Source organism: Cyprinus carpio, chromosome A6 (assembly GCF_018340385.1).
Source record: "Cyprinus carpio isolate SPL01 chromosome A6, ASM1834038v1, whole genome shotgun sequence".
Taxonomy (NCBI): domain Eukaryota; kingdom Metazoa; phylum Chordata; class Actinopteri; order Cypriniformes; family Cyprinidae; genus Cyprinus; species Cyprinus carpio.
The window spans coordinates 30,042,658-30,056,541 of NC_056577.1; the positions used below are offsets into that span (position 1 = coordinate 30,042,658).

The following is a 13,884-nucleotide window of genomic DNA, read 5'->3' on the forward strand; positions in this document are numbered from 1 at the left end:
GAGAGAGAGAGAGAGAGAGAGAGAGAGAGAGAGAGAGAGAGAGAAAACCTTAAACCTAAAATACCATCACAGTTAGAAAAACTTACTATTTCAAAATCCTAAAAGATACAGGTAATGAATTCTTGTAGCGATTACTTCTACATTATGGAACTGTAGACAACAGTAATTGATATAGTAATTGACATTTGGTCCAGCTCTTCTTGTGGTTACATCCACACTTAAAGGAATAACTCATCCAAAAAAATAAAAATTTGCTGAAAATGTACTCACCCTCAGGTCATCCAAGATGTCGATGTAAATTTTCAGCAAATTTTCATTCTTTGGGTGAACTATTCCTTTAAGGCCCAGATCTAGGCCAAATCACATCAGTACAAGAATGAAGATGCCCATTTTAATGTACCAAAACAAGATAATTCATACATTTATTGCAGAATTTCAAATTAATTTGAAACTGATTGAGTATAAACCTAGAGAACAAGATTTTTCTTTTGAGACCCAGGCCCAGACCACAAGATCAAGACTCCAACCCTAAAATCTAAAAATAAAAACAAAATTGGTTACAGGGATATTCTGCAAATGTTGTGGTTTGTATTATTTCTGGGTCGCATGGAGATTTCTTTATGTGTTTAAACGAGATCTCTATTTGTCTTGTCATAAATGATAAGCAAAAATCAGCTGCTGAGGAACAGGTTATTTTATATAATACATTAATATGCAACTGTTGTTGCTATCTGAAATCGCTTTCGGTTACTTAACGTAACCTCAGTTCCCTGAGATAAGGGAACGAGCGTTATGTATGGGAAAACTCCTTTTCTCCTTTCTGCTCAAGCCTGATTTGTTCACGTTTGTGTAGCTGCACAAACCAATGGTGCTTCAGCCTGCCAGAAGGGGCGGGGCCGACCGCTATATAAGTCGGCCCGTAGCACCATTCATCAGATCATTCGAATGAAGCGACGATCATCAATTCGTGCAGCTTGTAGTGCAGCAAGTGACATAACGCTCGTTCTTTTATCTCAGGGAACCGAGGTTATGTTAAGTAACCGATAGCATTCCCTTTCGAACGTTCACTTTCGTTATGTATGGGAACGAATCCAATTACGCCACACTACAAGCAACAATCACATGCTGCTCTGTGAGCCCAGTGTTAGAGCACTAATAAGGGCCCTAAGGGACTTGGACATTATCTCGTCCCAAGCTTTTCTGAGGGCATGAGAAACCACTACCCACATGGGAGGTTAGACAGATAGAATCCACCCGATGTCTAAATTATAGAATCTGGCAAAAGTGGACGGCGACGACCAGCCGGCGGCCACACAGATCTCACTGATAGGAATGCTTCTGGATCACGCCCATGAGGAGGCCATTCCCCTTGTGGAGTGGGATCTCACACCAATAGGGCATTCCAGTCCTTCAGATGCGTAAGCCATAGCTATTGCATCAACAATCCAATAAGACAGTCTTTGCTTGGTAACCGGCAGACCCTTCTGGTGGCCTCCAAAGCAAACAAACAGTTGTTCAGACTGCCTGAACAGTTTAGAACGTTCCACATATACTCTCAGAGCCCTAACAGGGCAAAGAGTATTCGGTCCCTGCATCAATAGGGATATTACTTGCGCTCTAAAGGGAGTAGAGAGCACTTTAGAAACATAGCCATGAACATCGCTACTGAGCTGTCCAGGAGCCGAATGCCGGATTGCCCTCCAACAGTGCGCTCCACCCGGAGTTGGACGCATCTGTTGTGATCACCTTCCTTCTGGAGGCCAGGACCCATCCTCACTCCTGTCTGAAACAGATGAGTGGTCTTCCAGGAGGCCACGGCTTCAATACAGTGGTGGTCCACCCTGACCAGAAATCTCTTCAACCGCCAAGCGTGGGGCGGGACTCTGGCTTTTAGCCAAAATTGGAGGGGCAGCATGTGGAGCAGGCCCAGCAGAGTTACAGAACCGTTCCCAGCTAGACAGTTAGTCATCTGGGCAACAACTAGCTCTTGTGTGGGTTGATGACCAACCCGAGGCACTCTAAGTGACTGAGCAGCAGCCCTTTGTGAGCGGTCAGTTCCCATTCTGACCTGGCTAGAACAAGCCAATCGACGAGGTAGTTCAATACGCGGATTCCCATCTGCCTGAGAGGGGACAGAGCCGCCTTTATGCACTTCATAAAAGTGCGTGGGGCCAGGGACAGTCCAAACGGAAGGACTGCATACTGACAGGCCACTGCCTCGAACGCGAATCTCAAGAACGGTCTGTGACGGGGGGCTATGTGGATGTGAAAGTAAGCATCATTCAAATCCACGGTCAAATACCAATCCTCGGGACAAATATGTGCAAGAATCTTTTTAACCGAAATCATCTTGAACGACTGGCGCATAAGCGAGCTGTTCAGATGTCTGAGATCTAGAATGGGTCTTAGCCTGCCGTCTTTCTTTGGGACGAGGAAATAGGCTGAAAAAGCCTGGCTCACTGTTCGCTGGGGGCACTATTTCCACAGCGCCTTTTGCAAGCAGTGTTTGCACCTCCTGCTGGAGAACAATAACTTCGCTGCCCTGCGTTTTTTTCCTCTTAGGGGAGGAGAAAGACGGGAGGGCCTGACGGGGAGGATCACCTTGATAAAACAAGGCGACCCGCGAGCGTAAATGAGAGAGACTCATGCTCTGAGACGCATGGGCACGGCCGAGGCAGGCGGCGCACTCGCAGTATCCGTCTTCATCGTGCATTCATTCTCCTTGCACGAACCACACTCGCGGCACAACATTTGCAACAATGCACGCTGAAATTTGCTCTTAGAAATTTGCTCTTTTGCTCCGGATGCCTGCAGAGATCGTTTACGTTGCTGCCTCAGCTTCTTCCACAGCAGTGTGCAGAGCTGGAGCTTCTTCTATGGCTTATTTTTGCAGAAGAGTCAGCAAAGAGATGATCCTCGTCGCTGAAGGAGAAATTATCTGATGAATGGCGCTATGGGCCGACTTATTTAGCGGTTGGCCCCGCCCCTTCTGGCGGGCTGAAGCGCCATTGGTTTGCACAAACCAACAGCTACACAAACGTGAACAAATCAGGCTTCAGCAGAAAGGGAAAAAGTAGTTTTACCATACATAACGAGAGTGAACGTTCGAAAGGGAACTCTGTTTGGCTTCTAGTGGTTGATTTGCTTCATTACTGGAAGAGAATGAAATGAAGTTTAAATATAACTCTATCGCTTACTGACATAAAACCTGAGCAGGGCTTCAGTGTGTGAAGATATAAATGATGCAGTGCTTCCTCCTAGTGGCCTTTACAGCAACACGATGAAAATCACGGCAGAAATGTCGTGTTACACAATCACGCAGTACTAGTTACAACACTGGATTAGTATGTCACTCCAGTTTATTGACGATTCAAATAAACGCATTCTTTTAAAGGTGAAACTCCTGCCTTACGTAACACAGCTTTCTTTATATAGGCAGGTAAAATAAAAAATGCATGTTATTTGTATGATGAACACGTGCAAGTTTTAAAACTACACTACTTTTAAATTATGTCCCATCAATTGTTGTTATTTTTATGTTTAATTTCTTTAAAATTAAAGCTACGCATAAGCCATTTATGGGTGAAGACAGCAAAGTATTGTACAGCACTAAAATTACTTAATATAAAAAAAATATTTAACTTAAGTTCCATTAGCAAACCATTTATTTTATAACTTAATACATTCATATAAATTATATTTTATTAATTTCCTGTAGAAATAAAACATCTTAGTGACTTGAGCACTAAAGCAGCAGCAAGATGCAAAACAAAGACGTCCAAGACAACAAACGTCATGAACAATCCCCAAAAAGCAGTTTTATTGAGAAATAAGATGACATCACATCCTTTCCATGGTGAACAGAATCATTACTTGGCATTGTGTAAGTTTGCATATATCAGTGAAATCAAACCTGCAGTCTCTGGGATAGACCTTTGGCAATTTTAAAACGTAAACCAAACAAAACAGTTATTCACGAAATCAAACAAAAACAAAGGAAACAGAGTAGTAAATCACAGAATGAGTCATGCTCCCATGATTCTTAGTCAGCACATGTTGTCTGGATGTTCTGGAGAAAGGACAAACATCATAACAAATCCTCAATATGACAATAAAGTAGAATTGCTTTTAGATAACATCTTCATTTACTAGCTTTTATTTATTTATTTATTTAAATAATTAATTTTTTTTGTTTTTCTTTAAAAGTACCCAATATCCATCTTTATAATGCTTTTATTTGCTTCATTAAATGTAATTTTCAGGTGTACATCATCTCAGCCATGTGCGACATCTTCTTGGGGATGTAAAGGTAATATTCCATGTATCCGGAAAGGTCCTCTATCGTGATGTCATCCACGTAGGCGCGGGCCTGTTCGGAACAAGAGCGAGGGGAGCTGGACGTCCCAACGGAAGTTCTGCTGTTGGGTGAACTGTCCTGCGGGCTGGGAAGCTTCCGCTCGCATTCGGAGATCACATCTCGAAGGCCGGTGAATGAGTAAACCTCGACCCCCTGCCAACCAGGACACTGGCATTCCCGCTGCCCACACGGGCACTGACCGGCCTCCTGCAACTTGGACAGAGTTTGAAAGTCATTACCTCTGCCCGCCTCCTGAGATCCCGGCCCACATCCTAAAGTGGGCCTGTTTTCGGCAGCGCTCTCTTCATCCGAGGGCATTCTGGGACTGAGGGGCGATTCCTGACCCTTTGGAGAAGGGAGGTGGGTTTCATAGCCGACGACACCGAATACAGTGGAGCACGGCGCTGAGAATGCTACTTCGTTCTTGACGGCGCCGGTGTCGTCGGGCTCTGGCGGGGTCTTGTGTTTGAGCTGTTCAGGAGGGGGAGACATTTTGCTGCAGTAAGTAAACTTTGGAGGATGAAGGATCGGAGATTTTGATCGCCGACGTCGCTGGCTCCTCACAACTCCTCTTGATGACTTTCTTGTGCATCTGTAGTAAAGAATAAAGGTGGAAATATTAGTATAAAGTATAGCTTTGAGCAATTGTTTTATAATCATATTAAATCTATTTGATACGTTAACTTTTAAGGCCTCTAAACGATCAACATGATCAAAACTGCGCTGAAAAACTTCACAATGTACTACTTTTGTCATATGATTGATAGTTTATACTTTTTTAGCAAGTAAAAGGCCTTTTAGTGTAATTGTAAAACTGTCCGCCTTCAATAACTTTTATACTGTTAGTAATATTTCAAGATGAAAATTTACTAAACTGATACGACTTTGATTTAAATTGTAAAAAATAATAAAACTGAGCATTTAAATATCTTAAGATATATTATTGTGAGATATAGAGTGACAACTTATTTATAATTTATGTAAGTAGTCTGTTATACTGTTATAAAGATCTCACTGACAAGCTATCTGAATTTCATCTTACTTTCTGGCCTTATAAATATCAGCTACTGCACCAAAATGCACGTTTAGGTTTGAAAGAAATTTAGCTTTTTTTCCCCCCTCTGAATTCTTACTACATCTTATTATACGAGCCATAAAAGTCTAACATATCAAAAACTATACTCAACAAAACACACGTATGCAAACTTCCCCCCAAATGTTAAATAACCTGTTCCATTTAAAAATAATAATAATAAAAAATAATTAAAAAAAAGATTTTCTGACTATTATATCATAAGTTAGAATCCTAAAGCAGTCCTCACCCAAGCCAGTTATCTTTCGAGGAGCTCATCTTGGATTTGGCTCCTTCGGGGCTGCTTCGAGCAACCAGTCTGGAAGCCAAAGACTCAGAGACGCGGACTGTAGTTGTGGAACTGGAAAGGAATATACACAATTACCCAGACAGCACAAAGAAGAAAAAAAAAAAAAAAAAAAAAAAACATCTCTTCCAAAATAGTGAGCCTCCATTTCACTTGTGAGACAAACTAGCTGAAACAAAATCCAAAGACAGCAAACCTTTCAGCATCCACACGAAGTTTCTTAAAAGCGGTCTGTAGTGTCTCCTCCTCACACTCATTGCCTACTTTCTCCACAGCAGCCATTATGTTAGACAGCCTTAAAACTGAAACCAAAACCATAGAGAGAAAACCCAATTATAGCAGTTATCACACTCAATAACTTAATCTGAACCCACTCAGGTACTTTTAACCATTAACATAGGCTTCAAACAATTAGAGGACTGTAATAAATAAAGAAAACCTGCAGTGGCTGAAACTTTATTCAAGCATTTGTAATAACCTTTACATAGAGGTTATAAAAAACCAATTGAGTATCATGTTATAAAATACATGATTTCAACATTGCAATTTAAGTTTAATTTAATGTAATGTAAGTTGACAAATTATGATCCGTGTTGTGAAACGCTGATCACATGAACACTTCGCATTATGAAGCTTAGCATTGTGTCTGGCCAGTTGGCGCGGTTTACATTCGGTGTCTACATTGCCTGACCAAAATATAGCAACATAAAAAGACCGTTAGAGAAATATACTTACGGCCAAATGACCCAAATTTGTGTAGATCCCGGACATACAGGAGTTTGGTTCTCCTGTAATGAGGGTCTGTGTTCACAGAGCTAACAGGCTAACGTTAGCCAGCCAGCTTGTAGAGACTATATTTGTGAGAAAACTCGCTTTAAATCGCCCGATGACAGGCTGTCGACGAGCATAACGCGACCTAGATATCACGTATGCACGATCAATACCCACAAATAATAGAATCAGTCAATATATCATAAACAATATTCTAGATGTTTCGCTCGCTAGTCTCTTGTTTACACTCAACCACTCAGAGTGACTCTGCAACAACGCAGATCCTGATGACGTAGTGCACGTACACACAAACGTCAGCAGATATGCTTGTAGAAGCTTCTCGTGTAGTGCCTTGATTTAAGTTATTTTATTAAAGGATGCAATATATTTCGTCCAGATTTATTATGTTTTATTGTATTCTATTTACTTATTATTACGTAGGCTACAATGTTAAGTCTGTGCATTTGCATTTGTTATTTCATATACAAATAATGTTGAGGCGCATCTAAACCTGCACGCGTTTTATCTCACTGGACATTCATAATTCGTACACTAAAAGGCATAAGCATTTAAAGCATAACAATCTATTTGACTGGTATCTGGGAATCAAATAGAAACCCGCTTTACAAATCAAATACAAGTATTTAAAGATGGAAGTTATATTAACAACACAATTTAGTGAAAATGTGAATTTTAAATAATTTCCCAACTTTATCTGAGCAGCTTCTAACATGCAAAAAACTTGTATTTCATGTAAATGTATTTCAAAATATTCCAACTTTTTCTCCCATTTTTAAAAATAGGTATTAAACATTCAAATGTCATCTTCCTCCAGAGTGAGATTCTGCTAACAGTCATTGTTTTTATATAACCCAAATCATTACGCAAACACTGCACACAGCTGAATGGCGTCCTCTTATGGTGGTGAAGTAAATTGTCTCAGGCCTCCATAAACACACCTTGCAAAGCCTGTTTGCAGTTGAAAACACGAAGCCTTGAGTTGTAAAGAAGCCAGACGCAAAGTGCATCATAAAGATGGAATTTACAGCAAGTCTACCATGAAAGAACTGCTTGTATTACTGTAAAAAAAATAAATAAATAAATAAATAAACCTTATCAGATGCAAAGCTCATTAAATCCAAATCCATGGGGAATGGAAAAAGTTTGGTGAGTTCTTGTTTACTCTTTTCCCCACATGTGCATGAGTTTATGTTTGGAGAAAGCCGTAGGAAGCCCTAAAATAAAACCTCAGTGTCTGTTTCTGACTGTTAAATGTGGCGGATGTGTGCAGGATCTCACACACACAGACCAAGTGTTTTGGCACAAATACTTACCATAACAATGCATTTTATCATCCACTTTCCTCACCCTTCTCTCCATGTTTGAGTTTGATCTTGCAGGAAACTTAATGATGTCTGAAGGGAAATGGGCCGTGTAATTCTAACCCCAGCATGTTTAAGCATTTAAATCGCAATGCCAAGACTTTTAAAGTCCTTCATAAATAAAAGCATGTTCACATATACAGTTACTGGACAACATATGCTGGACAATAAATAGTATACAATTTGATAAGAGAATTATTTGTTAAGGCAAATATTTTTAAGTTAGAAAGTGGGACTTTTCCATACCAAAAAAATGGTTTACATGCTATGCAATAGGAAGGAGGAGGAAATGTAATGTCATTTTGTTTATATTATTATTTTTAAAATTAAATTTAAATACAAATTAAAGATTTCTAAGACTTTGAAATGATTTATGATGTAAACTAATATGTAGTTAAATAATGTTATATCAAAATGACATTATTTTTGTTTATTTATTTACAAAAGTCTGAGGCTAAGAAATGATCTTTTATGATGTGAACTTTATATATATATATATATATATATATATATATATATATATATATATATATATATATATATTAGATTATTATGTAAAATACATAATATATGCTGCCTCTAATGTTTTGGCATTTGTCGAGCTTTTCATCGCAAACAAAACATCTTTAATATGTGGTTTTGTTATGGTTGGCATTAGTGCTAGACTTCGCAAGAACCGATGTAATCAGTGACTTCCTTCCAGAGTTTCCCATTTATACGTACAATATTATATACACATTTAGAGTCAGGACAGTCTGTTGTAGTTTGCAGCTGTGGCCTGCAGACGGCGCTGTAGTGCAGGTTAAAATCATTTGCGCTTGTGTGGAGGAATGTTTAATCGTCGGCGCTTGCAATGTGTCATGTGTTGAAAAGATGATCTGTTCTTTGCAGTAATCAGGAAGGAGGTTCCTCCTGCTCCAGAAAATTCCTCATGTTATTGAATTTCATCCCATATATCACATTACATTGTTACAGACAATCAGGAATCCTGAGCTTCACAATTACAGCTGATGGGGGACAGTTTAGCATAGCTTGAAAGATTGATTTTCGAAAGACCAAACAGTAACAATCATAATCATTATGGCTCTTAATGAAGCGTCTCGAGGTTATCTGTTGTTTCATTTCTACTCATCCAGTAGGACACAGGCGGCGCTGTTAAAGCAGCAGTTCACTTCAAGAATAACAAATTCCTGATAATTTACTCAACCCCATTGTTTCGCTAGATAAGACCCTTATTCCTCAGCTGGGATCATGCTGAAACTGCAATTCGGACCTTTAACCCATTGGCCACAACTGAAGTCCATTATATGGAGAAAAATCCTGTAATGTTTTCCTCAAAAACCTTAATTTCTTTGCTACTGAAAAAGAAAGACATGAACTGGATGAGATGGGGGTGAGTAAATTATCAGGAAATTTTTATTCTGGAAGTGAACTGCTCCTGTAAGCTCCTCCTGAGCTTCAGAGCCTTCATTCTAGTAGAAACGTTTATGTAAACAAATGTAAACTTTATAAACCACCATTTCTCAATTTATAGAAATGTCAAAGCATGGCGCATACAGACTCTATTCATGAACACAATGGGAGCCTTTTCTTCCTGCGCTTTGAAGCTGGAGGAGGGATTTTACGTGCTCTCTTTAAAATCAGCACATTTCAGCTCTCTCTCATGAAGGCTTGTATGTAAAAGCTTTCCTGCCAGATGTCCCCGTTTTCCGAGGACAGTCCCGGTTTTTGGTGCTCTGTCCTGGACTGGAGCTGTCCCCGGAAATGTCCCCATTTTACAGCACATTCAAAACATTGATTACTTTCTCCATCAGAGGACACTGCGAGTGACTGTAGCCACGAAGAACCTGGATGGTGGCAGAGCGCTATTATCATCAGTTATCAAAAGAGACACTGTTATTGGTTTCATGGTAGTCACATACATGTTAAAACAAAGTAATAGCCTTTGTGTGCACTTTCTATCAAGGCATGATAAGGTTGCGGGATTGTTTTGCACACAATGTCACAACTCCGATATGAATAACATTAAAAATAATCGGCTAAACTAAACAAATACACTTGCAGAAAGCACTGCACTGCGTTTGTGGTCAGAGTGAGCCTAAAATGTAAAATGTTTCCAAAAGCATAAACATTTAATAACTTGGAAAAAAATTCATAAAGTTGTAATTAGCCTACTTTATACTCATAGTTTGTGAAAATGTTAAAGTGTCCCTATCATGCCATTTCCAATATTGCCTTTCATGCAGTGTGTAATGTAGGTGTATGTGAATGTAAACGATCTGCAAACGATCTGAACAGCTGAAACGAGTCGTTAGTAATTCGAATCCTACTTCCGTGACTGCTACACATCACGGGGTAACACATTTGCATAATGCTCACCTATGTTCTACGTTGGCTGGCTGCAAACAACTTGACCCCGCCCACAAACACGGCATTCTACTGAAAACTGCTTCTCTAATCTCGGGAAGTTCAACGCGGGATTCACAAAACGCTTGCTGTTGAAAGATGGATCAGTATCCTGTTTATTTGGACCAGCTGCTCCACTGAATCACAACGTGTAAATATGATAAATAACAGATGTTTATATTTTCTATAGAGCGTTCAAAATATAGAACTATTGAAAAAGACGTGTCGTTTCCGACACGCGCTGTACGTGGTAGACCAGTCACAACAGACTGGGCCGTCTGACCAATCAGAGCAGAGTAGGCTCACGGAAAGGAGGGGTTTAGAGAGACTGAATCTTTGAACTGCATCGAACGAATTGTTTGAGAATCGCTAGAAAATGAGGTGATATTAAATGCATATTTTGAGAAAATGAAAGTGTTTTTTGACATTGCATGCATGTAAACCTATTGTAGGAGACTCCCAAAACAATATTAGTAGCCGTAAAAATGGCATAATAGGGGCACTTTAAATACAGAAATCAGAAATTGTTAAATATTTGTTAAATTTTTCTTTTCCTTTTTTTTTTTAAAATTTTGATCCTAAAAGTAAAAGTCTCCTTGCACAATTTGAGTTGAGTATAGTGTTCAGTTCAGCAGGCACCACTAATGAAATAAAATTGAACCCCCAGGCACTGTATTTAGTTGGGTTAGTTAGTATAAGGTTCCCGTCTTTTATGTGGACATCTGATGATTCAGTTTCTGCATACCTAAATAAATATGATTTATTAAATAACTTCATTTTATAGAATTACCAAGCTCCAGGTAAATACAGTCAGGGAACAGTTACTACGAAAACACCAGAGTGTAAGAAAATAACTTAATTGCCTTACATGGACAATTTCAAACTTTCTGCCCTAGCTGGAAGAATATTCAGTTCTGTTATTTTTGGCTACTGAGGGGGTTATGATAAAATGAACATTAAATGAAAGATTGCATGTTACAAGCATGTTCTGGGCACAATCACAATTCATAATTCTCTTGTGACTCTTTGTGCTTGGTTCCAGAGTGAAAAATATTGATGGTCATGCTTTGGAGACAACAGGAATGGGAAAATATTCACTCTTGATCTGTCTGCTAAAGCTTGATGTCTGTATTATGGCCTTCCAGTTGTTTTTGAGGTGGGAAAAGTTACCATATGCATTTTTGAGAGGCCTCTTTGAAATATGACCCATATAATACCTCAGCACTGTCAAAATATTATCTGATATTAACAAAGCTGAATTTTTATTGCGTTTCATGCTTTTAACAAACATGCCAGTCGCCAAGATAATAATAAGAACGTATAAATATAAAATCATATCATTTACCTCCCTGAAAAATATTACCAGGGATGTTTTTCTGCTCTCAGGACTTAAAATGAATCTAGTTCTTTTTTGTTGGTTGAAAGCAAGGTATTTTTACTGTAATCTCTGAGAAAAAGTTTTAGGTTTTAAAGAAATAGTTTACACAATTATGAAAATTCTGTCATCATTTATTCATATATTTCAAAATATGAATTCATAAATGTGTATAAATCTTTTCTAAAGTCTTTGTTTTTTTTATGTTTTGTTTTTATAATGTATTATTTTTATTTTATCCCTAACCAGATTTTGTTACATTTAATTTAATTTATAGATTTGCCACTTCCATTTTCTTGTAATGTTGTAATGTTGTATCTGTGTCCTTGTTTAAGCATAATTGCTATATAAAAAAGCCAGAAATCACGATTAACTGATCTTTCCCTATGCAATATAGCTCTCAAAACTAATTTATAATGCAGATGCAGTGCATAGTGTCTAATTGTATGGAAGCCCGTTTCCACCACTAAAAATAAAACAAGGTAATTGTGACTTTTTATCTCAGAATTGCGAGTTCATTTCTCGCAATTCTCACTTTATAAATTAAATTATTTTAAAGTCTGAATTGCGTGATATAAACTCCCAATAGTGAGAAAAAAAGAAAGTCAGAATTGCGAGATATAAACTTGCAATTGTGAGAAAAAAAACCCTCAGAATTGCGACTTTATATTTCTGACTTTATTTCTCAGAATTGCGAGATATAAAGTCGCAATTCTGAGTTTTTTTCTCGCAATTCTGACTTTATAACTCGCAATTGCGAGTTTATATCTTGCAATTCTGACTTTATTACCTGCAATTTTGACTTTATAACTCGCAATTGCGTGTTATAAAGTCAGAATTGCAAGATATGAGCTCGCAATTGTGAGAAAAAAGTCAGAATTGTGAGATAAAAATTTGCAATTAGCTTTTTTTATTTTATATTCAGTGGCGGAAACAGGCTTCCATAAATTGGGTATTATTTGTCTTGCTTTAATAACAAAATTTAAAGTTATACCTCAAGAAATATCCATTCCACATTTTCCATGCAATTAACATGACAAGCAATAGAAGCAAAAAATAAATAAATAAATAAATAAATAAACAAACAAACACGTAAAGCAAGCATCCCTATTTTTGTTGCCTTGTTTTGTTTATGTAGCTTTGGTCACAGTAACATGTATATTGAATACTGGAGTGTTTTCACTATTTTGTGCTAGTGAACAAAGCAGCGGATGTTGGAATGTTCTCCAACCCCTCAAACAAGTGGCTCCTAAGAGCCCACACACCCACAGCTGCCGGTCAGACCTACGTGAACACGCTCCTGTACATGTGAGTGCACACTCTGGGCTGGGGTGTAACAGAAAGGCTTTGACTCTGAAAGGGGACCTGCTTCCTGAGAGGAAAGAGATTCCCACAGGAATACCAGTATACTGCCGCAAAGAAGAGGTACAGGGAAACGAGAGCCAGAGAGATGAGGTTCTGCTCTGGACTTAGATGTTTCTCCCTTGAAATCTCATTTTGGCCCACAGGAAAGAAAAATCACGAATGGATCTCTAATATCTTAGAGTGGCCCAAAAACTTGTGTAGACACTTACCAGAAAATATCAGACCAAGTTTGCGATCAAAAGTCAGACATCTCAATAAGCATATTTCTCATGAAATTCTTTCATGTCCAATTAATCTGCACTGATATGCACATATATTTTAATAGATTTTTCTGCACGTTAAAGCCTCACTATGTAACTTTTGTCCGTCTAGCATAACACTACAAATTGTTCCTTGTGGAGGAACATTGTTTTGGTAATTTATTGAGTTGTTCTGCATGGATGATTCTGATGGCTTGAGTCGCACCACTGTTCTCATGTTTGTAGATAATGACCACATAACTTTCCCAATAACAAAAGAAGGAAGAAAATGAAAGAATCTAAAGAAATTGTTATATTCGGTTGTTGTTTTGAATTTTTGAAATCAGTTTATTACAAAAGACTGGCAACCCTGACATTAAACATAAAGATTGCTATTCACATCAGATAGCAGTGCGAACTTTAAGATTTCAAGGCTATTTATAGACATATGGACCAACATAGAATAACTGGTTTAGAGAAAGACATTGTTACCAAAATAAACATTGTTTGGAAATGTAGTCAATGCACAGCAAATGTGAAGCTATGTGAACTATTTTGATTCGTGTTTTATTACGTGTACTGTCACTTTCCCGTTTGGCTTTCAAACACT

General features: G+C 38.3%; 1 protein-coding gene across 3 annotated transcripts; it reads right to left on the bottom strand.

The window, feature by feature from the left end:
* Window positions 1-3,793: 3,793 nt before the first annotated feature.
* On the bottom strand, window positions 3,794-7,902 carry LOC109052629 (oxidative stress-responsive serine-rich protein 1-like). 3 transcript variants are annotated; one of them, XM_042758938.1, is made up of 5 exons: window positions 7,842-7,877; window positions 7,625-7,742; window positions 5,933-6,038; window positions 5,680-5,790; window positions 3,794-4,949 (listed from the first exon to the last, which is right to left on the bottom strand). In XM_042758938.1, exons 1-5 carry the CDS (start codon window positions 7,860-7,862, stop codon window positions 4,259-4,261), a joined length of 1,047 nt encoding a protein of 348 aa, XP_042614872.1. In that variant the 5' UTR covers window positions 7,863-7,877; the 3' UTR covers window positions 3,794-4,258. The 3 variants fall into 3 exon arrangements, with proteins under 3 accessions (XP_042614872.1, XP_042614873.1, XP_042614874.1); XM_042758939.1 differs by lacking the exon at window positions 7,625-7,742 and having other exon boundaries at window positions 7,842-7,902; XM_042758940.1 differs by lacking the exons at window positions 7,625-7,742; window positions 7,842-7,877 and adding an exon at window positions 6,472-6,801.
* Window positions 7,903-13,884: the final 5,982 nt, after the last annotated feature.